This window comes from Chrysochloris asiatica, unplaced genomic scaffold, assembly GCF_000296735.1.
Source record: "Chrysochloris asiatica unplaced genomic scaffold, ChrAsi1.0 scaffold00129, whole genome shotgun sequence".
In the NCBI taxonomy this organism is placed as follows: domain Eukaryota; kingdom Metazoa; phylum Chordata; class Mammalia; order Afrosoricida; family Chrysochloridae; genus Chrysochloris; species Chrysochloris asiatica.
In genome coordinates, this window is record NW_006408647.1 from 9819030 (window position 1) to 9846071 (window position 27042).

General features: G+C 38.1%; 1 protein-coding gene across 2 annotated transcripts in view; it reads right to left on the bottom strand.

Annotated features, from left to right (window-relative positions):
• Window positions 1-27042, bottom strand: part of NPNT (nephronectin) — a 113626-nt gene that overhangs the window by 15295 nt on the left and 71289 nt on the right. The window contains exons 4-10 of one of the 2 annotated variants that reach the window (XM_006869335.1): window positions 26553-26672; window positions 24985-25104; window positions 22633-22767; window positions 22241-22363; window positions 19210-19605; window positions 2241-2327; window positions 1631-1729 (exon numbers count right to left, since the gene is read on the bottom strand). In XM_006869335.1, coding sequence (XP_006869397.1) covers window positions 1631-1729; window positions 2241-2327; window positions 19210-19605; window positions 22241-22363; window positions 22633-22767; window positions 24985-25104; window positions 26553-26672 — 1080 coding nt within the window. The remainder of the gene's footprint in view (window positions 1-1630; window positions 1730-2240; window positions 2328-19209; window positions 19606-22240; window positions 22364-22632; window positions 22768-24984; window positions 25105-26552; window positions 26673-27042) is intronic. The other variant, XM_006869334.1, reaches the window with a different exon arrangement.

Below are 27042 nucleotides of genomic sequence, written 5' to 3' on the forward strand. Positions count from 1 at the left end.
GTTCGAATCCACCTAATGGGACCATGGAAGAAAAGTCCTGGCCATCTGCTTCTGTAAAGACTGTAGCCAAGAAAATACTATGAAGTTGTTCTACTCTGTAAGACACGAGGTCAGCATGGGTCAGAACTGGCTCAACAGAAAAAGGTTTTGCTGTTGTTATTGTTTGTTTGTTTATGATGGTGGTGGTGGTGGTGTGCACCTCCAAGTGGGTTTCCAACTTATTGCGACCTGTATGGGGTTTCCAAGGCTTAAATCTTGATGGAAACAGAACCCTCATCTTTCTCCTGCAGAGCAGCTGGCAGACTCGAACTACTAATCTTGTGGTTAGCGGCCCAACACTTACTCCACTATGCTACCAGTAATTATTGTTGTGTGTGTGTGTGGCATTAAATGCTATTTTATTTTACAACTAAAAGAAATCTAAAAGGCTACTTGACTCTATTAAATGTTCATATTTTTTAAGTTTATCTCAAATTTCATTCTTAAGTATCTGTTATATTTTAATTTTATGAACTCTAATGAATATATATTTTTAGATCAATCTTTTAATACCTTGCCAACATGTAGGCCAAGGACCAGCACAATTAGTATCCCCAGGGAGCTTGTTAGAAACACAAAATCTCAGGTTCCTAACCAGACCTGCTATATCAAAATCTACATTTTAATAAGGTACCCAAGTAATTTGTATAAACAGTGAAGTTTGAGAAGAACTATTTTAAGAGATCATATGCTCTCTCAAGTTAGTGTGTAGTTTGTGCTTTATATATAGAACAGTATTAAAGCACTGGGCTTTTCTAATAAATTAAATAGCATGCTTAAAGATTTTCTTCACTTAATGCATTTTACATTCTTAGATCTAGAATCACAAGTAAATAAAAAGAAAGAAATCAAACTTCTCACCCTTCCATTAAATGACTCACCCACTGAAGATTTCAGTAGTGATGGAAGGGAGAAAACCAAGAAAAATATGTGTACCTTTGCTTCCTAAAGCAACTCAAAGTCTCTTAATAAGTAAAACTTTAGACTGATAGTAACTGTGAAATTTTTAAAGTCTGTGAATTTTCCAAGGGACTGCTTCTGAAATCATTTTTCTAATAACCTTTTCTTGTACAATAAATGTGGTAATCTATTACTAATTTCTCTAGAATTTAAGTAAGATTGAATTTTTTCAGCGATATTTGCACGTCATGGAAATTTATATTGTCTCTCTACTATCTCAAAAAATGTGGGGAGGAGCAATATAATTGAGAAAATAATCAAGGACCACTGTGACTGACGCAGCACCACTGTGTTACTTCTGTTATCCCTGGAAATGGGCCACTCTAATCACTTAAAAGCTACATGCCAGAGTGGCTCTGAATGTTTTCTTTACCAAAATTTTGAGAAGAAATGAGGTAGCTTTTTAATTAACCACCCATTTTCTGATAATAGAATCCTAACTGATAACTAATACATTTAGCTTACTAAAAGAATATAGACTATAAAATGTTACAGATGATCTTTTTTTTAAACTCTCTTTAGTAAGTAAACACAGGGATCTGTTACAGTAGATGCGACTAGCAGGACAGGGGTCTTCACAGAAGGTTAAACTGAAATGTGTACTAGAACGAGTTAGATGAAATGGTCTTACCTGCTGGGTCTCTAATTGTTTCCCAGTGCAAGTCACTGTCTTTTTCCCTGATCCATCCACAAAGCCCGTGGTCAAAATTACAACTGTGTATTAGAACACCTAAAAAGAAATGACCAGGAAGATGAGTAAATCACAAATTCAAAAACTAACAACAAAGATGTATTTGTGAACCAGTGCTATCTTTACGACAAGTGTTCTCCCTGGCCCTGCTTCACTCTCCCACCAGAGCGTAGATTCTCCATGAGATCAGAGGGAAATTATGTGAATCCTTTCTCAGCACAATTGTGCATGCATGCTCAGCTGCAAAAACAGAACACACAGATGTTGCCAAATTGTGACCTTGTTATATCAGCACTTATAAATTATGATTTCCTCAGAGTTTAAGGGTTGCTTTAATAGATTTTCAAAAAAAAGAAGGGAATAATGATGATTCATAATTATTTCTGCTCCAGTGATTTAACTACAGGAGGAACCAAGGTGCTGTTAAAAAAGAGAAGACAAAACGGTGTATAATGTTCCCAGATGTAACCAGTCTATCTACAATATGAAAGCTGTTTTCATGAAATGAAGGGAAAACAATTATAATGAGGCTAAAAATATAAGCATCTACCTGGATCATCCTTTGCTTCATCATCTGCACTGACTCCTCTTTCTATTTCAAAAATTTCAAACAAGTCATTTGAAGGTTGTCGTGGAACTGCAAGAGAGAATTTTTTAAATGAGATATTGATAAGGAGGTATTACTGCAAGAGGAATCGATTAAGAGGAATCGGAAAATGGTCTAAACATTCTACTCCCCCAAAAGAGACCAAAATATTTCATTATATTTCATATGCAGATTCATGAAGTTTGCTCTTCTGCAATGATTTATACTGTAACATTTATACTGTATCATTTATTCCCCCAAAGGAACTCTGCACATTGTTACACTCAAACATATAATTCTTACCATCTAAGTAGGTTCCTTCTCTCCTTTAAGAGCAAATCCACACTTCTTTAACAGCATTCACAATGCGTCCCACCAAAACATACAACACTGTATAAACATACTACTCATTTTTACATCTCTCATCCCCCTTCCTCAGCTTGGGATGCTCTCGTTCCCTCTAATTAACCCGCCAAACTTTCCCTCTCTACTCAAGGTCCAGTGTAAATATCACTGCTAATGAAAAAACTTGGATGCTCCAGGCAGAATTAAATTCTTCCCCCTTGAACTTCAACAGCTCATGTTTGCACACGGAATTACAATCATTCATAAAGAATTACAGTTATTTACACATATATGTGCCTGTCTCTCAGCTAGTCTTGGAGGCCCCGGAGGGCATCGATCATGTCTTGTGTGTGTAGCCTTTCCATGGCTTGACCCGATACCAGAGAGGCAAAAGGTGTCTACTGAATGAATACAGAGATAGAAGCTCAAGTACTTTGTCAATACTTTGCTTCAAATAAGTGCGATAGAGTTTAAGAATTGACTTTTTGAAAGTAATTATTTAAATAATTTATTCATTCAACCAATGCACATTTGACTGCCAGCAACATGCCATACACTGTGATAAGTCCCAAGGTGATTGGGTGACTATGAACAAGATTAACAAAAGCCTGCCCCTCAAACAGCTGATATTCTAATAGGAGAGGCAGACATTAAACAAGTAGATAAATGACCATTATAATTCTAGACTGTGATACTAGCTACAGAAGAATACAAAAATACAAAATACAAAAAGCAAACAAACAACATGATTTTATAGAGAGTAACTGGGTTGGAAAGCAGGTGTGGGAATACTCTTGGTGGTGAGGGGAATTCTTGGCCAAATGCTAGGGATTCTCTTGCCAGAGTCTCAATTAATTAGGTCTATTTTTGTAAGGCAGGGAGTATGGTATGAACTTAAGAACACTAAGAAGCAGACGTCAGTCAAGCGTTCTGTTTCCAACAATGTTCCTATTATTTAAAATAAAGATTTCTTTTTTAAGTAATAATCTACAGTGTTTGTACTGGTGGCTGAATTTACTGCTTCTGGAGTCTTCCTTTTTGCTTCAAAAATCAAAACAAAAGTCACTTTCCTCTCTACAACATGCACTCACATTTGCCCAACTTGCAAAGGATGGCAGAAAGAAGCTGACCACTGCTGCCCTTCTCATATTAACAGCAATAACAACCCATTCAGTGTTTCTTTTCTCATTTGGGGCTCTGAGAGGGGGCTGTCTTATTCTTTACTAGAATGATTACAAAGGTCAGGCAAGCATGCATTGTTTCTCATGATACAAAGAAAATGATAAAAACCCTATAGAAAAATCCATGTTTATCTTTTCTTCCCTTATAATTTACACAAATTACCTCCAGAATGGAATCACTCAAATTTTGCAGTACCATATTCTAGGGGCATGATGTCAGTCTCTGCAACTCCACATTGTTCTTAGATGGACTATCAAATGGTAAACAGTCATGGTCCAGAGGGGCAGGATCATACAAAGGCTTTTCTTGCAAAAGGAGAGTGTTTCATAAAGAGAGATCAAGAAGGTCCCCTCTGAGGATCAACATTTAAAATGAGACTTGGAGAACATGGAACGTGCCAAGGAAAAAATTAAGTACTGACACGAAGAAAGATGGAGTGTTTCAGATATTTAAAAATTAGGAAGGACTTCACAGTGGCTGGAAGACACTGTGAAACGGAGAGAGTGGCATATGGTGTCATTTTAGAGTATGTAAGGGTCTAGATTACATATTTGAGGAAAACAGCAAACAAAACAATTGGCTATCTAACAAGTTGCGAACCTCATATGGTCCATATGTATGTTGTAGGCATTTGCAGCTCATGATCATGCATATCTACAATTTGCTGAAGAAAAAGTCAAGGGAGATTAGAGATCTGAAATGCTCAGGAACTATATGATTTCTTTCCATTTTGTGTGCTCTACTTTGTAACCCTTTCTGCTCCCTAGAAGATTTAAAGCCTGAGAAACATATACATGGTCACTATGAGTCAGAACTGGCTGGATAGCACTACTAACAACAACAGCAACAACTTTGTAACCCTGTCAAATTATTTAACTATATCTCCTTCCTCACCCATACCAGAATGAATTGCTCAGTGTATATCACTCTCAAGAAAAGGCATACTACACTGGTATATTATTTGCTATCTGGCTTAGGTGAAAATGCTACATGAAATGAGTAGTGGGCAAAATTATTGACACAGTAGGGTCTCAATTATTTACAAAACAAACAAATAACCAAAAAATGAGCTAGAAAAAAACGCAAAAAAGAAATATACCAGCGGTACCTCTGAGAACTGGAAATGAAAGTGATGTTTCCTCAGTCACTAGTTTGATTTGTCTTTTGTTATTCTATATTTTAAAGATTGCCTATAGGATGAAAGGATTTCAATTGGGGGCGGGGAAGGAGAATCTTACTTAAAAATCACCTAAAAAAAGAAAAAGAGCTTTTTGTTACAGCACATAGACTTAGCCCCACTCCATGGTTGTTATTGTTGTTAAGTGCCATCGAGTCAATATAGCAAATTGTTATTTGTTATTGTGATTGCTCAAAGAGAACAGAATCTTAATTAACCAACCAAGCCCACTGCCATAGAGTTAGAACTCATAGTGACCCTATAGGACAGTCTACAACTGCTCTATAAGGTTTTCAAAACTGTAAATCTCTATGGAAGCACACTACCACATCTTTCTCCCCAGGAGTGACTGGTGGGTTTGAACTGCCAACCAGTCAGTCACCTAGAAAACAAGCACTTCAGCCATGGTGCCACCAAAGCGCCTTGATACCTAGTGTTAAATTCAAGATTACTAAACTGAAATGTATTTGTGAAATGCAAACATTGTCTTTGATGTAATGAGGCAATTTAAATCAATGTTGTTGTTGTTTCCATGTGCCATTGACAACTCGTAGTAGGAACCCTACATGTAACAGAATGAAACACTATCTGGTCCTGCATCGTCCCCACAACTGTTGGTTGCAATGTTTGAGTCCACTGTTGTAGCCAACCCATTTTGGTGAGGGTCTTCTTTTTCACTGAGCCTCTCCTGTACCAAGCATGATGTTCTTCTTCAGGACTGTTCCCTTCATGTTATGTAAAAGAAATAACGAAACTTGATTGGAAATAGAAATATAACCAGGATACTGATATTATACTGGTTCTAATTATTCTTCCTGCTTCATAGTTCAGCTACCATTCAATATGAGAATATCACATATTTAACAAAAACAAATGATATTCTCTGTAGTTGGGCCACGGATTCTTTAGAATGATAATTTTAAATAATTAAAAAGGATTAAAAGAATTGACAACAATACAATTCTCCCATCATTTATCCATCCAGTCAGCTAGCCTCCTTCCCTCCCACCCAGCTACTCATTTATACAATTAATCAAGAAATAATTAATGAGTATCAGCTGGGCATGAGGCCTAGGATATGCTTGTTTTGAAACAATGAACAGACATACTCTTACCTTCATGGAACCTACAGTCTAGAGGTGAAGAAGAAAAAAAAAAACTAATGATGTCCTTGGTAGTAAATCCTTTAAAGAAAAGTAGAATATGATATCTAAGTATAGGGACTGGGGGAGGAGGGAATAGCTAAACTAATTTGAGAAGGACAGATGTCAGGAAAATCTCTGAGACATGATACTAGTACATAAAGGATGAGTTGCTGTGAACTAGGGCCCTAAAGAATGAAAGAGTGTGGAACAAATAAATTAGTATAAATGGAGAGCTTATGGGGGGAGGGGCAGGGTACATGAAAAAAAAAAAAAAAAAAAAAAACACCAAATGAAACTGGAGATGTAGGCAGCCTCTGCATGGTCTTTTAAAACTCTGTAGATGTTTTGGGCTTTATCCTGGTAGAAACTGGAAGCCTCTGAATAATTTTAACATAGTGCCAAAATCACCCTTTCAGTCTGTAGAAAGGAGAATGAACAGGAAGGAGGTGGGAGTGAGTGTCATAGGCCACTTATGGCCAAAATTAAAATAAAGTAGAGAATGTTAAAAACTCTAAAAGAATTTAAAATAAAGCTCTTGAAAAGATTTGTTTCCTATGAAATGTTCTTCCATTGGTCAATGTTTTACCCACTAAAAAATAATTCTTGCCCATTGCTTTGTAAAATCTTCTGCATAAACTGAAAATAATAGTAGGGATATATTGTTACAGTTGCTGAAGCAAACAGACAAATAGAAATGTGGTTGGAATGGGGTTAGGGACATTGTATTCTTTCATAATGGCTATGGAGCTCTGGGGCCAAAGGAAAAAAATCAGCCACACAAAATACACAGAAAATTTCTTAGAAGAAACTCTAGCTCCAAACTTGCTATTATATACATGCTTCTAGTGATGAAATAATATCAATATATAACCTGTATTGATAAATGAGGCTTCCCAAATTAAAAACTGCATTTTCACTCCAAATGTGTTCAGAATAAGCACCGAGACGTAAATGTAAATATTATCATACATCTCTTCCTCTGCCAGACTTCTTACAAAGAACTATGGCAAAATGTAAGCACTATTTATTAAAGGTAGGTTTGCAAGTTCTATGCTACAGTGACTTGCTTGATATTGTCCAGACTTGTTCTGGCATTTGTTGTCAGACTAAAAACATTAAAGATAAAAGTATCTTAAATTAGGGGTTTAGTTCATTGAAGAAAATGGTACATGACTTTCCTACTATTTCGAAGGCTCTTTCTGGTGGCAGAACCTCAAGGTGTTTAGAGAGGACAGATTGGAGGGTGGAGATGAAAGACAAGAGTTTTATAAGAGTTCTGTTTCCTTCTCTCCTTGTCTCTAACTTTCACTCCCTCTCCACATGTAGAACATATGCATTACAGGTTTACATGACCACAGAGAAAAAAGGAAAAAGATAGAACTGAACTTCTGTGATTTCCTTAACCACATTAGAAAAAATTCTTAGCCATCTACAAATTGATTACTAGGAAAAAAAAAAACACATACACAATAAAAGAGGGTAGAGGTTGGGCTCCACAGAAGCAATCCCTTGTTTTCTAAAGATTTCATCCCATAGACGTATTTTACAAAGTTCAAGAGGACACCTTTGGGCTAAGTACACAGAGCAGAAATGGGGGTCGGGGGGATATCTGGTAAAAGGTGAAACATAGATAAAACTACACAGTTATTTCTATGAGATTCCTATTTCTCCCTTTTTCTCTTGTACCTTTAATCAAGTTTCAGAATAGTTCTGAAACATTGTCTGAAGCAATCATCCCAGGATAACAAAATATCTCAAAGATGGTTCTTTCTTATGTAAGATCGTAAGGATCATAACATAACCTCTACAGATTAGAACACTTAAAAACCGGGAAGGTTAGACTCTAGAAGAATTGAATTCTACTGAACAGAATGCTTCTGGTAAGGAGACTTTGCAATAGATCCTCTTCTACTGAATGAGGCACACACATTTTCTAAGATAGAGTTGAAGCCCACCAGCTGTAGGGGACAAGTGTCAATGGGCTCAGGCCAAAAGACTTTTTTTAAAAGCTTTTATTTCTAATGTTCATCAGACCATTACATAAGGTTTTCATCTAGATTCATCTCGGAAAAGACTGTTGATACTCTCTGCACAGTAAAGAACATGAAGTGATGCTGTGTGTATTTTACCATTTAAACTATTTAACTGGGCACTATGAACACCTTAGCAAGACCCAATATTCCTATTATTTACTAATTAAGGATATATGAGGTAACTAGATTTCCATTTTCATTTTTTCAGCTCATGTAATATCCTTCCCTTGCAAATCATTTTATTTCAAGTGATCTGATTTACAAAAAGTAACCATAAAACTCAAAGGAATCACAATAAAAAAATTAAATACAAACTCAGAACTAGAACACAAAATACAGTTGTCTTTTCTAAAAGATTAAGTAGGCAATCCTATTACCATAAATGAGGGTGTCAAAAAGTACTGCTACTAGCGTTCCAGTTCATACATGCCTGGTTTGTTTCAAGCAAAATGTATTTAAATACGCGTCTAATATCTATGAAAAGGAGTCCTGGTATGGTGCTGTGAGTTAATGTGCCAGATTGCAAAGTCGTTTGAACTGCAAGGTTGGCAGTTCAAGCTCACCAGTTGCTCCTTGGAATCCCTATACAGGGTCACTATGGGTCGGAATCGACTCGACGGCACTTAACAACAACAATATCTGTGAAAGGCTGCAGACATGTTTTCTCAGTAATACGCTTGTTTCAGTCTTGTTAGAGTGCCTTCCCAAAAAAAGGTTCAAACAAAACAGTGGCTTCTGGTGGGTGGGACAGCGGGGCCAGTTCAATTCAAGGCAGAGAGGTCAGCTCAAAAGGTTATATATGGTGACTATTTGTTGGGATTCCAAAGGGGCAGTCTTGACAGATTATTATCTCAGTAGGACATCAGATGATCACAAAAGCTTATTCTGAAGAAGTTTCTAGAAAACTGAAAATTGCATTGATAAGAAAATGCCTTGGAAAGTTTTGTCAAGGGATATTTTCCCATCACAACAATACACCTGTGCTCATTCTTCAAGGGTAACAAGGCTGTTCTAGGAGATTTTGTTGGGAAACCTTACTCCATCTCTACCATACAGCCCTGATCTTGACTCTTCGACTTAAATTTGTTTCCAAAACTCAAAGAACATTTAAAAGGAATGTGATTTTCATTCTGGGAAGAAGCCAAAACTGCCATTTTGTCATGGTGTAAATCAAAGAGTGCAGAATACTTTGAGAGAAATATTAGGGAAATGAAAACATCACCATCAGGAAGTATAGAGACCTAGATAGAGACTATGTCAAAACTAATAGCTTTACCTTTTGATGTTTCTGTTTAATAATGGTATTGATGATCTTATAGCAATACTTTGACTTATCCTTGCATGAGTTCAACAACAAAAGTAGCAATAATATTTTATAATAGTATTGGGAGTCCTTATGCTGTGTCAAGCACTATGGTAAGCTTTGCATGCACTCTCTCTTCTGACTGTCACAACTACTCACATTATTATCCCCAACTTACAGAAGGAGCTCTGGTAGTGTAGTGGTTATGAATTGGGCTGCGAACCACAAGATCAGTAGTTCGAAACTACCAGCGGTTCCGCTCCCGTAAAGATTTACAGCCTCGGAAACCCTGTACAGGGTCGCTATGGGTTGGAACCAACTCGACGGCACTTAACAACAACAACATAGATGAGAAAACAGAGCCACAAGAAAATTAATAACATGCCCTGCCTCACAGATCACAGAATTCTAAGAGCACAAATACTTTTAATTATAACTGTATAATACAGGTATTTTTCAAAGAACTGTTCATGTAATTTTCTTAAGTCTGATTTCTGACTTTGGTGACATGCATTAAGAACTCAATTTATACTTTCTAGAGGGAACTTCCCCCGCTCCTTTACCAGTCACCATAGAATTCAATTAAAATACAAATCAAAAATCTTGAGAATGTTCAGACTTCATCACACCAGAGCCTGACCTGTAAGCTGTGACAACTCTCTGCTTCAAAACACGAGCAGAAATTTAATCTTCAGGGAGATGTCAGGCATCTTCTCAGGACCTCTCCAAGCCTTGTTATTACTATAAAGCAAACTAGTTTGAGGACCTTTTCACCCCTAAGCAGAAACAATCTTCTTACTCATTTCCACACAGCATTGGAAAGAGACCATAATCTTCCCATGAATGAGAACAATGTGACCACACAAGTCACAGACTATAAAAGCTATAGAAGGGAAGCTCAGGAAAGAACCTTGGGAAGGCATGCAGCAGTCAAAACAGGGAAACATTTTTCTTTCTACTGCTTAGGACTTGAAATTTCAACACATCTCATGTTTTATAGCAGCAACAATGATCTGGGGCTCTCTGATACAGGGATTCAAAAGAGTCCCTGATACATACTACATTATATTCTACAATACTTTTTCTCTTTCCTTGATGGGACTTAGGTGGATACAAGCCTAGGTAGAATTGCTACATCAGGTGGATACAAGCCTAGGTAGACAATCTACATCAGGCTGTCTCCACTCAAGCAGGGGTTCAAACTGGCTCTTCCTGGTTCAGTTATGGAAAACTGAAACTGGAAAGGACCTAAATTTGTAAAATTTATATGAATTGAAATAGGAAAAATTACTGGTTGATGCCCCATTAAAAACATAATCAATCACCTTCTTAGAAAACAAGGGTACGGTGCACACTGCATAAGAACCCTATCTCTTGACCTGCCCAGTAAGAAACGATGGGGTCCCATTCAAAGATGGCTACAGTCCATGATGTTTTGAAAGTAAGTTGCTCTCCACAGTCCTGGCAATAATCCATTCTCCCACATCAGTATCCCGAAAGGGCTTACTGAAGCTCTTTCTTTTAAAAAAGTTTTTATTGTGAATTGAGTGAAACTAAAGGGCAGATCATCAGTTTTACACTCAACAAATCACACACCCCATTTGATTACAGTGATTATAATCACCTCCATGTACCATCAGGCAACAGTATTTCTCTATATTCATTTGAGCTCTTAAAAAACAAACAAACAAAAACCCACTCAGGCATGCATAATAATTTACACCACCAAAGGGCACATCCTACAAGTCTGCCTCCTGGCCACCAGCCCTCAGTGCCTCTCTTTCCATGAATCTAGAGTCCTCAGCTGCTCCCTCTCTCCATCTCTGCCTCCATCTCTGCTGTTGCTGTTTCTCTGGATAAGGTTCCGCATTCCGCTTGTGCTCTTCTTCCTCTGGTACTAGGGTCTTCTGTTTCTGGGCTGTAAGAGTAACTACTACCCCGATTTTGTTACAAAACTTCTACCTTTACAATTGTGACAATCACAATTAGTCAGGATAACAATTACTCACTATTGAATCGTAAGAATCTTATCCCATCTCTTTTAACCAGATCCATCTAAACAAGATGAAAACTATTCATTGGGGACTCTATCTTCCCACACACACTCTTAAACTAAACTCCTTCTTGAAACCTTGCAAGCCAGTCACTTTGTGCCTTTTGTTGTTGTTGTCAGGTGCCATCGAGTCGGAACTGACTCATAGCGACCCCATGCACAGCAGAACAAAACAATGTCCGATCCTGGGCCAACCTCACTACCGCTGCCACACTCGAGTCCATCAATGATGCCACCTGCCGATCCATCTCGTTGGGGGTCTTCCTCTTTTTCTCCAACCCTCCATCTTACCAAGCATGTTATCCTTCTCCAGTGACTGTTCCCTCCTGACAATATGTCCAAAGTATAATAGATGAAGTTTAGCATCTTGGCCTCCAAGGAGCACTCTGGCTGCACTTCTTCCAAAACAGATCTATTGGTTCTTTTGGCAGTCCATGGCACTTTTAGTATTCTCCTCCAACACCACAATTCAAAGGCATCAATTCTTCTATGATCTTCTTTATTCACTGTCCAGCTTTCACCCCTCATTTTAGGTAGCCTATGTCTAAGTTGCCTGTCCCTATCTATCCTGTATACAAAGGGGATAGCATTGATACTTGATGTGAAGACTCCTTCCTTATCAGTTGGTATTTTGAGCTATTACTTCGATGAGTATAGGTCAAGTTCATCAAATTGTAGCTATTTACCCTTGTTTCCTTTATCAAAAATTGTTTTATTTAGTCTTCCTTTAGTCGAGTTCTGATTATCAAGCCATCGAGGCTAGGTCAAATGGGTACTATCTGCAAGTTTGGGTGTCCTTGTGTGTTTCCCCTCACTTCATATCTCCTGGATGCTTCACTCTCAGCTCTAGCCCTCTGTAGCTATGTTCTTGTCCATGGGCTCAGGTGTCCCAGGTCTCACCACACTTTGGACAAACCAACCAACCTATCCTCTTCTCTCTCTCATCTCCAGATCAATGGGAGTCTATGGAACATGGTTGAACTCAGCCCATCTCTTCATTGCTGCCTTTCCCCCTCTTCCACTCAGCAGTAGATCAATGTAGTCATCAGCAAGCTTACATGCCCACTCATGTGTTCCCTTTGAGTTTCAGTCTTGGGAGAGGGGAGTTTGTCCTGAAGGTACTTGATTGCTTGCCTTGATCGCTTCCCGGCCAACAACTTGCTTATTTTTGTAGTATCCAATCATACTGCCATTTTGTTTTGGGTTTTTCCTACTAATCTTTCTTTGAAGATGTATCTTCTGTCTCTCTAGCTGTTCCAGGCTGGTCTGCTTGTTCTTTATAGTGAGTCACTACAGCTGTTTTGAGTCTTACATTCCATGGCTTTGACCACAACTTTTCCTATTCCGGTTACCTTCCCGAGTCACCCAAATTTAAAAAACTCGAGTCTGTTCTGATTTTGCTTTGTTGGCCATGACTGAACTGACTAAAACCAGTTCAAAGCCCTACATCCAAGATTATTTGAGTTGGAACTGTCCATTATGGTTCAGAGAGCTCAGCTACACAAAATGTGCTCTGCAGAGCAGCAGCATTACTTGAGTCCTCCTTGGAAATGCAGAATCTTCTGGTAGCGTAGTGGTTATGAGTTGGTCTGCTAACCTCAAGTTCAGCAGTTCAAAACTACGAGCTGTCCATGGGAGAAAGATGAGGCTTTCTGCTCCCGTAAAAATTTACAGCCTCAGAAACTCTATGCAGGGTTGCTATGAAGTCGGAACTGACTGCACGGCACACTACCACCATGTTCCACCCAAGACCTGATGAATTAGAGTGTGCATTTTAAATGTACATTAATTAATTGAGAAATACTTCCCTAGAAAGTCAGATTTAGTAAACTTGTTGCATAAATTAGGAATCTACTTCTAACCTAGCCCAGGTTATCCTGATTCAAATGAGCTTCTGGCAACATTTTGACAAGTAAAACATATTTTCTGATAAAAATGATATCATAAGAGACCCAACTTTCCAAGCTAAATGTGTACATACTTGACAAACTCAATTGTAAAGAAAATTTTGAGTGGTTAAAAATAGAAGTTAATAAAATGTTAATGTACTTAAAAAAAATCAGTATGTTTTAAATAAAATTAACATAATAAAAAATTAATATATTCTGGAGTACTTTTTTCAAAATACACTACTCCTTCACCTGCTGGGGGAGTGGGATTTTATTACTATTAGCCCATTCTCCTAAAGAATTGCTGCTATAATGAATTACTACTACCAATGATACAGTGATGGAAAGATTAAAAAATATTAAAAATATTAAAATATTTCATGGGGATCTCAAAAAGAAAATTTAAATGACCAAAAATACCACAAACTAGATGTATCTGCTGCTATTGTTGTTAAGTGCCATTGAGTTGATTACAACTCATAGAAACCCTACATAGGGTTTCCAAGGAGTGGCTGGTGAGTTTGAACTGCCGACTTTGTGGTTCAAACTGGCCTTGCGGTCCAATGCTTACCCTACAGCAGGACACCAGGATTCCAGCTATGTCTGTGGTTACTGGTTTAGTCTTTTTTCTTGTAGATTTGTATATACATGGAGACATATGTAGGTATGTTTTTTACACCTAATTTGGGTGATATGGGATGGCTGATTGTGTATCTTATTTTTCTTAACACTTTTATAACATCAGTATTTTTTTAAAAACGTAGTTAGTAGTTGCATCATATCTCACTGTATTAGTAGAGTAAGAATGTAATTTCCCTTCACTTTCTTTGCTCTGGTGCCTGCATAAAGTTTTTCTTATTTTCTTTGATCTGTGATAGTTCCTATTTGCTCTGATTTTTATGTTGGTTCTTAGACTTCAACATTTTAGCAGTCCTCTAGCATACCTCTGACATCTGTATAAAAGACCCAGCATCTTTCTGCCCTCTCCTACACCTCACATTGCCTCAACAGAAGATTCCTAGAGTCTAAGACCACTCATTTGTCCCAGAAGCCATGCATATGAGATACCCAGCATGAACTACTGGGCTTTGTGGGGACTATGTCTCCATACTTCTTAGTTCAGCCATCCTGGCCTGAAGTTTGTTACACTGAATTCATATCCTACTGAACTCTAATCCCATGATTAATTCCACTAGGGAAATGATGCATAGTATATGCCTCTCCTAGAGATTTGCAATTGTCATTAGCACATTATTGAGAAGTTCTGTAGTTAACAAACCTGTTTAAGTTGGCTACTACTCTAGGATTTCTCAAAGTTATTTGACTTGAGAACTTTCTTTAGGCATACAATCTCATACTATTCCAGAAGATTAATGTTCTGCAAAACTCACTTAGGGAAGCACTGGTCTGTCACATTAGTGAAAGAGAAGAATTTCATGCTGCACGTATTCTGTACTGCTCATAGAAGCAATACAGGGAACTTCTGTATTGCTCATAGAAGACTTATACAGTTAGTCCTGCAAATGTACCTGTTAATGTTTCTATTTACAAGGACCTGAGAACTCTACAAAATCAGGAAAGGTGTGTGCCAGGGTTGTATTCTTTCACCATACTTATTCACTATGTACGCTGAACAAATAATCTGAAAAACTGGATTATATGAGGAAGAATGTGACATCAGGATTGGAGGAGGACTCATTAATGACCTGAAATATGCAGATGTGGCAACCTCATTTAATGAAAGGGAAGAGGACTTAATATTGATGAAGACCAAAGACCACAACTTTCAGTATGGGTTACGAATCGGGCTGCGAACCTTAAGGTCAGCAGTTCGAAACTACCAGCTGCTCTGTGGAGAAAGATGAGGCTTTCTACTCCCGTAAAGACTTACACCCTCAGAAACCCTGTACAGGGTCGCTATGGGTCGGAACCGACTCAACGGCACTTAACAACAACAACAACAAGGTCACTATGAGTTGGAACTGACTCAAAGATACCTAACAAGGCAAATTCTATGTTCCATTAACTTGTTGTTGTCAGCTGCTGTCAAATTGGCCCCTGAGTCAGGACAACTCCATCTACTCCTGAATAAAATGCTGCCAGTTCTGCACCATCACCCTGGTCAGGTGCAGGTCAAGCTCTTATAATCCGTAGGGTTTTCATTGGCTGATTTTTAGAAGTAGATCATCAAGACTTTCTTATCAGTCCATTTAGCTTGGACGCTCTGATGAAACCTGTTCAGCACCACAATAACACTACAACTTCAAATGAAATCGTAAACTATTAACAACAAAAAATGAGCTTAATATTTTCATATCAGATGTGAAATATTATTTCCTTAATCATAAAATGGAGTCCTGGTGTGGCGCCATAGGATAAACATTCAACGTCAACATCAGCTTGAACTGCAAGGTCGGCAATTCAAACTCAACCTCCTGCTCCTTGGAAACCCTATAGAGGGTCACTATGAGTCGTAACCAACATGAAAGCACTTAACAACAATCATAAAATATTTAATTTTTTCCCAGTCATGATGATTATGCCTTGCATTCCCTGGACCTGATAGAATACAGGGTCTAAAAACAATGAATAACTGTTCATCACTGCTGAGGGCCTGACAACATTAAAGATGTGTAAACCACAGAGTATTGGATTTAGGTAAAATTTAAGACAGAACATCCCAGTAGTGGGATGGGTTATTGGAGGTGCTGAGAAATGCATTTTGATAGCACATGAAAGTAGGGCTGATAGAATTTCTTTACAAATTGGATGGTGACTATAAAACAAGCTTCTAAGATGTCTTTAAGTTCTTGGACCTTAACAACTAAAAGGATGGAGTTGCCATCAATTTGGGTGGGGAAATGTGCAGGTAGAATCTATATGGAGTTGTTATTAAGTGCCATCACGTCAGTTCATAGTGATCCCGTATAGGGTTTCCAAGGAGCAGCTGAGTTCAAACAGCCAACCTTGCTGTTCAAACAGACTTTGCAGTCCAGTGCATTATCCTGCAGTGCCACACCAGGGTCGGAAAATTTTTTAGAAATGTTTCATTTTAGACATTTATTTCCATCCAACTGACAAGGTTAAATAGGCAGGTGATATACAAGTCTAGAATTTGGGGAGATGACTGGTTGGTGATTTACTCCCATTATAATTTTTCTCTCTTGATTTTTTTAAGGCTAGCGCTATAATTTTTTTCTCAGGGGAGACAGCATGTACACATCAATTAAACGGGGGAAAAAAATATGGTTAACAACCTCGTTGATTTAAAACAAAACCAAAACATCTTTGAATGTTAAGAAGGAAGAACCCATTCGAAGTATGGATCGGGCTATGTGGAGGAGACTTACCAAAGGCCGTAATTAGCATCACCTGAAAATTCAAGGCAACATGAGAGATAGCACATCCTATTCTCAAATATGTGGGGGAAAGAGTAGTTTAAGAAGCTATTACGCTAGAAGTGCAGGGACTATTCAATGATTAAACAGTGTTGAACTAATGTAGTGATAAGAAGGTTCCTTTCAGTTTTCAGAGTGAACACACACCAGTTAGCTGCCCTGAATTAAAGACTTAGAACACTTTCTTTATTCAGAATATATGCTATAATCACAAGCAGCATATGAAATAAGTGCCCCAAATATTCTCAGACATGCTAAAAGGAACCAGCAGCTAGCTATAGCTGAAGATGAAATGAGAGTAGGTGTTATTTTTTGGCAGAAGTGTCACAAGCAGTAATGATATCTATGACATGCAAGAGCCTTGGCAGAGGATCAAGGTAATCCTTTCCCAGGGCATGTCTTTAAGATCACACTCCTTCATAATGAGCGCTCGCAAACATTACTGCAGCCCCAGAGTTCCCGTTTTATCCTGCTAAAATCTATTAGTGGATTTCAATATTATTTTTACTGCATGTGTATGCTGTTATGGAGAAGAGTAATGAGGCCAGAGACTTTTTAAAAAGAGAAAACAGCAAAAGAGGACTCAAAAAGGTTCTGATGCCCATGTGATAGTTTGTGTCTTTTTACATTTAAGAGACAAGTTTTCAGGACACTATTTTAAGACAACAGAATCATGTGACTACTGGATTAAGCATCCGTGAATAAAAACCCCACTGTATAATCACAAAGAAGGGGGAAAATAAAACAGTGAGAAAGAGAGCAAAGACTGAGAGAGAGGGAGGAAGGAAAACATTAAAAAAAAAAAAAAAAAGAAAAGTGCTTTTCAAAAAATACACAGATATGCACATATAAAATGTGTATTTTAAGATCTACCATTTAAGTCCTCTAAAATTACATTCATAGTCAAAATATAAGACAACTACATCCGAGCTCTCCTTAGAGGAACAGCCATCTAGGGAAATCTAGTCACACATAAGTTAAAAGTAGCTTTCATTTCCTCTCTATTAAAAAAAGAAATGGAAACTTTGGTGTTACTTTCCTGGAAAAAAAACTACAAAGTTATTCAATATACAGGAAACAAAGTTTAGTTCTGTCGTGGGGGAATAAGAAAAAATGCAACAGTAAGTACTGTAGACAAGTGGAGTGAATGAGAAGGTAGCTAAGGATGAGAAAAGTGAAACATATCATATACATAAATAAAAGGAACAGGTATGTTGCAAACATGCAAATTTTAGTTTGGCAAAAAAGGAATAAAGCATTCTTTCTTTTAAATTTGATTTTCTTCATATATCTCCATTAGTGACACCACCCTTTTAATCAGTTGCCCATTAAAAATTTGCAGTTCTTAGTTTTTAGCTCTAGTCTAGATCTAACTACCAGTGTGCAACAAATACTGGGTAAACCGTCCAATTTCTATAATCTCTCCTTGAACCACCACAATTTATTGGCAGTTTATTGCATATGCTCTGCTGCTTCTTAGCCTTTGTTTGCAGTCTGTAAATGAGGAGCAAATCATCATTTCACTCAGGAAGGCCTCCCTGTCTACTCCCTGCCCACAGACTGATTCAGTTCCTCTTCTCTCTGCTCCCATAATGTCCTATAAGCAAACCCCCTGTACGTTACCTAACATAGTGCTACAGCGATTTTCTGGATGACTGCCTTTCCTGTTTTATCTTTATGAACTCAAAACCTAATACACAACTTGATACTTTTGTTGTTATTAGTTGCCATTGAGTAAATTCCTACTCAAGGAAACTCCACGTGTGCAGACTGTCAAAGCCTTTAGGGTTGTCAAAGCCTTTAGGAAGCAGAGTGCCAGGACTGTCTTCCAAAGCACCTTTGAGTAAGTTTTAACCACCAACCTTTTGGGTGGTTGTTGTTGTTGTTATGTGCTGTGGAGTCGATTCCAACTCATAGCGACCCTGAATAGGGTTTCCGAGGCTGTAAATCTTTACGGGAGCAGAAAGCCTCATCTTTCTCCAGTGGAACAGCTGGTAGTTTCCAACTGCTGACCTTGCGGCTTGCAGCCCAATTCGCAAACACTATGCTACCAGAGCTCCTTTTGGGTGGTAGTCAGTGATTAGCTATTTGTGCCAATAAAAATGTTCACTTATTGAATGAGTATTCAAGTAAATCTGAATACAAATTAGATCCCCCATACTGGAGAGGAAATGTGACCTATATATAAAACTTCATGATATATTTTTCCATTTCTACACACATTTTTTTTCCTTTTTGGCTAATGACTGATACTTTGCAAAACTCTTTATAATATTTATTTATCGCTATATATAATTTTATAATACTTGCACAGGTAATTCTTTTCATGAGTTTCTTATTTAAAGCATGTGGTTGAAATACCATCATAAAGGACCTATTAAAAGTGTCTTGCTATTTAAACAACTTACTGAACACATCTCCTCTGGGTTTCTGAGGATCTGTCTGTATCCTGTTGTCAACTGTAAACCCTCCCAGAGATGTACTGGTAGCTGCTGCCGTAGTTGTAAGTCTTGTGGTTGGTCTTTTTGAGGTTGTTGTTGGTGGAGGGGTTCTGAACTCTGTTGATGGTGGTAGGGGTAAGGGTAGAGTAGGCTGTGGTGTTGGCTTTGGTGTAGGTCTTGTTGTTGGCTTAGCAGTAGGCCTGTTGGTAATGACGGGAGGAATATATGGTGTCTTCAGTGGCCATCTAGTACCTCCAACATCAGGAATCCAATTACTGTGTCCTCCATCACCCTTTAGAACAGTACTATTTTCCTTTGGTACATGAATTGGACCTGAAGGTTCAATCATGACTTTTGGAATATCTGAAAGAGTCAAAAGATTTAAATGAATATTTTCAATCCCTAGGAAATTAAAACATCAAAGTATAAAATAAACACCCCAAAACATTTCATGCCAGTGAAGCTACTTTCACATTTAGAATATTGCCCTAAATGGAAGCCAAGATACTTCCAGTTAGGGGAAGCATAACAAAAACATAAGGAGTTCTGGTAGCATAGTGGTTACGAAACGGGCTGTGAACTGCAACGTCAACAGTTCGAAACTACCAGCTGTTCCACGGGAGAAAGATAAAGCTTTCTGTTCCCGTAAAGATTTACAGCCTTGGAAACCCTGTACAGGGTCACTATGAGTTGGAACTGACTCCATGGCACATAACAACAACAACATGTCAGTGCATATGATACATTATGCATACATACATTTGTGTATGTGTGTATATGTATGCATATGCATACATATACATATTCATACTCATTGTTGTTAAGTGTCATCCAGTTGGTTCTGAATTACAGCAACCCTATATAGGGTTTCTGAGGAGTGGCTGGTGAACCTGAGCTACCAACCTGGCGGTTCAAACCGACCTTGCAATCCAGCAAATGAATCCGCAGCACTACACCAGGACTCCATTGTTGTTGTTGTTAAGTGCCTTCAAGTCGGTTCAGACCCATAAGTGACCCTGTATAGGGTTTCCGAGGAGCAGCTGGTGAGTTTGAACTGCCAACCTTGCAGTTCAAATGGCTTTGCAGTCTGGCGCATTAACCCACTGCGCCACACCAGGACTCCATTAGTTGTATGCAAAAATTCACTTTGGTGTTTCTGTACTGAATATGTATTATTTGAAAAATAAAAAATGATTCAATACTTATGAAGTCAGAATCTGCATACAAAAGTTAGAAAAGAAGGAGTTTATTGAATATGATTGGCCTGCAAATGATTTTAAAAAGCAATCAATGGTATTTTATAAAAATGCATAATAGGGTCAAGTCATTTGCGCTTTTGTTGTTGCTTATTAACACGAGAACTATATAGTCTATGTTAAGTACCCCTATGATTAGACGATCCTGTTTAGAATTGTCTGAAGACTAATATTTTTTTCTTATTTGTGCTTTATATAAATAGAAATCATTTAAATACATTTTAAAGTTCTACATGTTGTTTTACAGTTAATCTTCCTTCCCCCTTACTATTTACATTTTTGCTTTTTTTCAAAAAAAAAATCAATGTTTTTAAAGAGATCACCAAGACCATCTGTGAAATCTTTCCTTGATAATCTTTACCAAAAAGAAATTAATATTTAATCTGCCTGGAATGATATACTCCAAACCAAGAATGATGACATGACTTTTTTTAGAAATCATTCAATCACCATTACTCTATGCCTTATGATTTTTTCAGTAAATATTTTACTTAGACTATTCTAAAAAAATTGGAGTCCTGGTGTAGTGCTGCAGGATAATACACTAGACTGCAACATCAGTCTGAACCTCAAGGTCGGTGGTTCAAATCTACCAGCTACTCCTCAGAAACCTATATGGTGTTCCTATGAGTCAAACTGACTAGATAGTTCTTAACAACAACAATTTAAAAACTTACTGATTGCCACATAAAATGCATGCTCTATTACGGCCTTTGGTTTGTAGGTTTTCCACATTTACTTTCTAACATAGCCATCACTCCAAATATAACTCCTAAACATTTAAAAAGCAAGACAGTTGTAAAAGTAGAAAAAATTAGTATGGAAAGATTTTCTTCACAGTAGAGCTGGGAGACAACCAAAGTAAAGGAACAATAACAAAAAAAAATGTAGAATATATTTATATTAACCTATTGTCCAGAACCTAATGCCACTGACAATTTAATATTTCTAATTTTAACAAAATCAAATTCTCAGGAAGAGCTCTCTTATTTCTTTCTAGTAAAGAAAAGCTTTGTTATGCTGTAAGTGCCTTTGAGTCAGTTCTCACTCATAGCGACCTTGTATAGGGTTTCCAAGGAGCTTGGTGAGCTTGAACCACCAACCTTGCAGTTCAAACCAACACTGCAGTCCAGCGCATTAACCTGCAGTGCTATACCAGAACTCTACAGAAAAGCTAGGGAGAGATTTTAATCAAGGAAATCTGAATGCCTTTAAGATTACAATGCATAATTAAAGCTTTATGCTTCAAAAAATGTTGTTGCTGTGCCATGGAGTTGGTTCTGACTCATAGCAACCCTGCGTAGCATTTCTGAGGCTGTAGATCTTTATGGGAGCAGAATGCCTTATCTTTCTCCTACAGAACTACTGGTAGTTTCAAACTGTTGACCTTGAGGTTAGCAGCCCGACTCAGGACCACTATGCTACCAGAGCTCCTTGTTGTTGTTAGTGCCGCCAAGTCGGTTCCAACCCATAGCAGCCCTGTATAGGGTTTCCGAGGAGAAGCTGGTGGATTTGAACCACCAACTTTGCAATTCAAACCAACTTTGCTGTCCAGTGCTTATTCTACAGCACACACCAGGACACAAAAGGAACTGAGCATTATTTTTTTTTTATTAGTTTGTGGAATGCACAGACTACTACTATAATAATAGTACTACCTATGAAGCTTATACTTCTATGATAAATAATCTTGCTTCTAATTTCCTACTGCAATTCAGAGCTTGGGAAGAAGTATTACTTACACACGCAACTCAGTCCATCACCATGGTAGCCATCTTTACATCTGCACTGGTAGGACCCCTGTATGTTGTGGCATTGAGCAAAGCTGCTGCACTGATATTGACCAAGGGAACATTCATTGATATCTGCATCAGAATGTAGGAATATAAGGGCTTTAATTAGGAGATGAATATGATTACCTGAAAATAGTTTCAAAAGTCTATTTTTCTGTTTTTTCATTGTGAAGTCCCATGGAAAATTCAATCAAGAAGCTACTAATAGATGAGTTGCATCGCTGGTTACTTGTTTAATTTTTTAAAGCCAGTATGCTCCCCAACTACTGACATCTCAGTCATCACCACAGTTAAGGCATCATAGGAAGAAACAACACAGAGCAATTTTTGGATCTTATTACCATGACATTGGTATTTGCCTCCAATGTACATGAGGTCGAAGCCTTTATGACACTTGCAGACGTAGCTCCCAAAAGTGTTGACACACTGCCTGAATCTAGGGCAGGAGGCTCTTCCAGTAGCACATTCATCAACATCTAGAAACATAAGTTAATTATGTCTTAGGAAGAGCAATGGCATATTCAAACGGACTGGATTTTCAAACAAGCAATTGAACTATCTACAAATGGTTGTCTGACACATAGTAATCTCACATAAATGTTCTCCAGTTGGTTGCCCCTATGCACAACTCTATTTTCCAAATTCAACTTATTCTCTGAATCTATGCTGTTCTTCTCTCCTGCATCCTGTCTCAGCACATACTACACCTGGATCTACCCAGTTGCTTATACTATAAACATGAGTCATCTTAATTCAGAGAAGTTACTTGAATCCACCTATTCTTCTCTTCATCCACTACAGCATTACCCTAGTCCTGGCCACCAACTCCTAAATTCGACAATTATACCAGTCTCCATATTGGTTTCTTTGCGGTCAATCTTACCTCTCCCAAATCATTCCCTAACTAACTATCCAAATGATCTTGTTAAAACAGAATATTGGAGAGTTATGACTATGGTTAAAGGTTTCCACTGAGTTTAGAAATTAAATGACATTCCTCACCATGCCCTGGAAAGTGCTGCATGATCCCTGTCTGCTTCACTCTTTTATAAGACACCACTTTTCATCAAAGGAGCTCTGGTAGCATAGTGGTTATGCATCGGATGGAGAACTACAAGATCAGCAGTTCGAAACTACCAGCTATGCCGCAGGAGAAAATTGAGGCTTCCTGCTCCCGTAAAGATTGACAGCCTCGGAAACTCTGTACAGGATCGCTGAGTCAGAACCGACTCCACGGCACATAACCAACCAACCAACTCCTCATAAACATTCTGTAGTTCAGTCATGTTGACCTTCTTTAAAATCCCCTAAAAGTCAAGCTCTTTCTCACTGCAGTGCCCTGTTTGGCTGGTTTTTCCATTTATCTTCTAGGTGTTATTTCAGGGCCTTCCCTGACCACTGCTATCTAAAGAAGACCTGTTTTTTTTGTTTTTTTTCTGTCTTTTAGTGGGAGTCTTTTAGTGGTGCTGTGGGCTAATGCATCAGACTGTAAAGTCATTTGAACTGCAAAGTCGGTGGTTCAAGCTCACCCTATACAGAGTTGCTAAGGGTTGGAATTGACTCGATGGCACTCAATAACAACAAGTGCCTCATCTTAACTTTTAATCACGCCATGACTCACACTGCAGATTGTCTGTTTAGACACTGCTGGAAGGGTTTTTAATCCATAAAGACTGAGGGGTTCTCTGACCTTCTGCTTCCCTGGTGGAGCTGTTGTGCAATTTCCTGTCAAACAACAAAACTTTTCAATGGTTTGCTAGGATTATTTCCATATGGAAAGTATCTAATTATGCTTTTTAAAAAAATACTTAAAAAAAAAAAAAGGAGATAATAACAAATTAATAGCTGTTGAATGGCCAAATGTCTTCATTTATTGAGAGCTCACTACATGCTAGGCAGTATGTTTATACCTATCACATACAGGATCTCATTCAATCTTTACAATAGTTCCTTCTAGGTGGCATTACTCTCGTTTTAAAATCTGAGGAAACTCAAGTTCAGAGAAAGTAGATCTCTTGTCTAAGACTAAAACCCATGGCTGTCAAATTGATTCCAACTCACGGAGACCCTGTAGGAGTCTATGAGTAGAACTGGTCCATAGGTTTCCTAGCCTGTAACCTTTATGGAAACAGAATGCAACAGTTTTCTCTCATAGAGCAGCTGGTGGGTTCAAACTACTGATCACTGGGTTAGCACTGAGTGCTTTAAATACTGTGGCAACAGGACTCCTTGCCTAGATTATGTAGCTAGTAAACAGTAAGGTCTGAAATAAAAGTCCACTCTTTGGGGGAAGGGAAAGGTGCAACTAACTCTGTAGCACAACGCACAAATACCATCCAGCCCTATCTATTCAGCATCAACGCCTCTCCCCATTGGCCCTTACAGTCCACATATACTAAGTTCTTTCTACATATACTGAAGTCTGTGTCTTTCCCTGAATGTTGTCCTCCCTTGAACTACAGAGCCTTTGCACCTGAGGTTCCCCCTGCCTGAAGCTTTTTCTATCAGTCCTCCTTAGGGAAACAAGGTTTCCATGGCCCATTGACAGACAGAGGTCTTCTTTTGAAACATCATGATCTAAAAGATAACTACCTGGTACAAGTAACTGCCTGTTTTCAAGGCTCCCATCACTATATACTTCCTTCCTTTATTTGAGAGTAACTGATGATAGAAATGTTGATTTTACAACTCACCAACACAGGTCCTCCCATCAGGAGCTAGCTGTAGGCCAGGAGAGGGGCACTGGCACCGGATCTGTCCTTTGACAACATCACAGCCGTACTGACAATTTGCCATGGAGCACGTCAGGGCACCTGAAAGCAGAATGTCTGGCTGACTCAGATGGGTACAGAAGAGGCTCTGCAATTGAAATGGCTATGACCTTCTCTTTTCCTGAAATTAGTGGCACAGAATCAACATTGTAGACAAAGAGGCCTCATGTATTCAACAACCTAAAGAGTTAAAAATAGAGGGGGAAGACAGCAAAACACCACCAGGGAGGATTAAGAAGTGGACCAGTTTTGCTCTTCTCTGTAGGAGACCTTTAGACTTTTGAAGAATTAAAAGAGAAATGTAAAACCTTATCTTGCATAGACTATCTGGAAATTTTTCCAGCAGTCATAGAAAGTAGAGAATTGAGGTATTTTTTTCCAGTTTACTCAAGCTAAGTGCTTCTGTTAACTAAAACATCCAAGTAGTGTCTCAACTGCCCATTCAGCGTATCGAGAGGACATGGGGAGATTTCCCATGGAATTGCACAATGTTAGAAGATTCTAGTATCACTGTCACACATTATTAAGTGTGTCCTCACACTATTCCAAAAGCTTTCACGCAATGTTTATACAATGCTAACATTTTTATGTTATAAAATGCAATGGTTAACTTGCAATTTAATGATAAAAGTCAAGTTATTGATTGTGAATTATCATATAAACACAACCTCAATTTGATGTTCAGACCGCACAGAATTTTAGGGCTTTGATCATTTTGTAAACTATACCCCAAAAATAGTTGTTGTTGTTTGTTAAGTGCTGTCGAGTCGATTCTGACTCACAGCCATCCTGTACAGGGTTTCCAAGGAGTGGCTAGTGAGCTTGAACTACCGACCTTGCGGTTCAAACAAACCCTGCAGTCCAGTGCATTAACCCACAGTGCCATACCAGGACCCCAACCAAATGCTAGTAGGAAACACCAAAATGAACATTAAATCTACTTTTGTTATGTTATAGTCTTTTTTTTTTAATTAAAATAGGTTTGTTTGTTGTTGTTTTTTTCAGAAAAGGGAAGTAATTTAATTTAAAAGGGAAATTATTTAATAAAAGATATTTATGAATGATACATAATCATTCAACAAATCTGATAGATTTTCTATAGCAAATAGATTCTGTGTCCTTTTGAGTAATATAATAGTCCCCAAAGAGTCACTGATACTTTTTATTTTCCTATCTGGAATAATTTTTCTATGCCCAGGTATAAGACAGACAAAATTATGTTGGGAGAGATATTAGGAAATACACTTACTTTTGTTATTCTTGTCCTAAATACCATTTCCAAATCACACTAACTTTGACATCCATGGTAAATGAATGTTATACAACTAAAATGGACGTGTCTTATTTTCAAATTTTCAGGCACTTATAAAAACACACATACACATGCTGTTTAGGGGGCCTAGGGAGCCACTTTCACCAGACAGGTTACCAGAGCACAACAAGAAATCAAGCCCAAAGCACTTATAAAACAGTTAAGATTCTTGACATACTTGAGCAGGACCCATCCGGCATGAGCATATATCCGTTGAGACAGTAACACTTGTAGCTGCCGTAAGTGTTCATGCACCTGTGCTTACAGGGCCGCGGCTTCAGGCCACACTCATTTAGATCTGAAAAGAATGGGGGTTGAAGTGGAAACAATCACAAAACTTCAGCATTATTGTAAAACATTCAAAATATTTCTCTATAGTGACAAATAAGTGAAAAAAGTGGAGTATGCTATAGTAACACCATATATATATGATAGATTATTCTCTTCCATGCAATCTTAATTTGAATATTGTTTATAGTAGGGGTGACCAACAGTTTTCTATCCTTGTGACCCAAGTCTTTAATAATTATGTCATCTTAGGATTTTTGGAGCTTAAATTTTGTGGCACACATGATCCCTGTCCAGACAAGATGGCCAGGAGGATCCTCCCCACTAACCAGTGCCGTCGCTAGAATGAACAGCGTATTGTCCTCACCATGGGTGTTGCT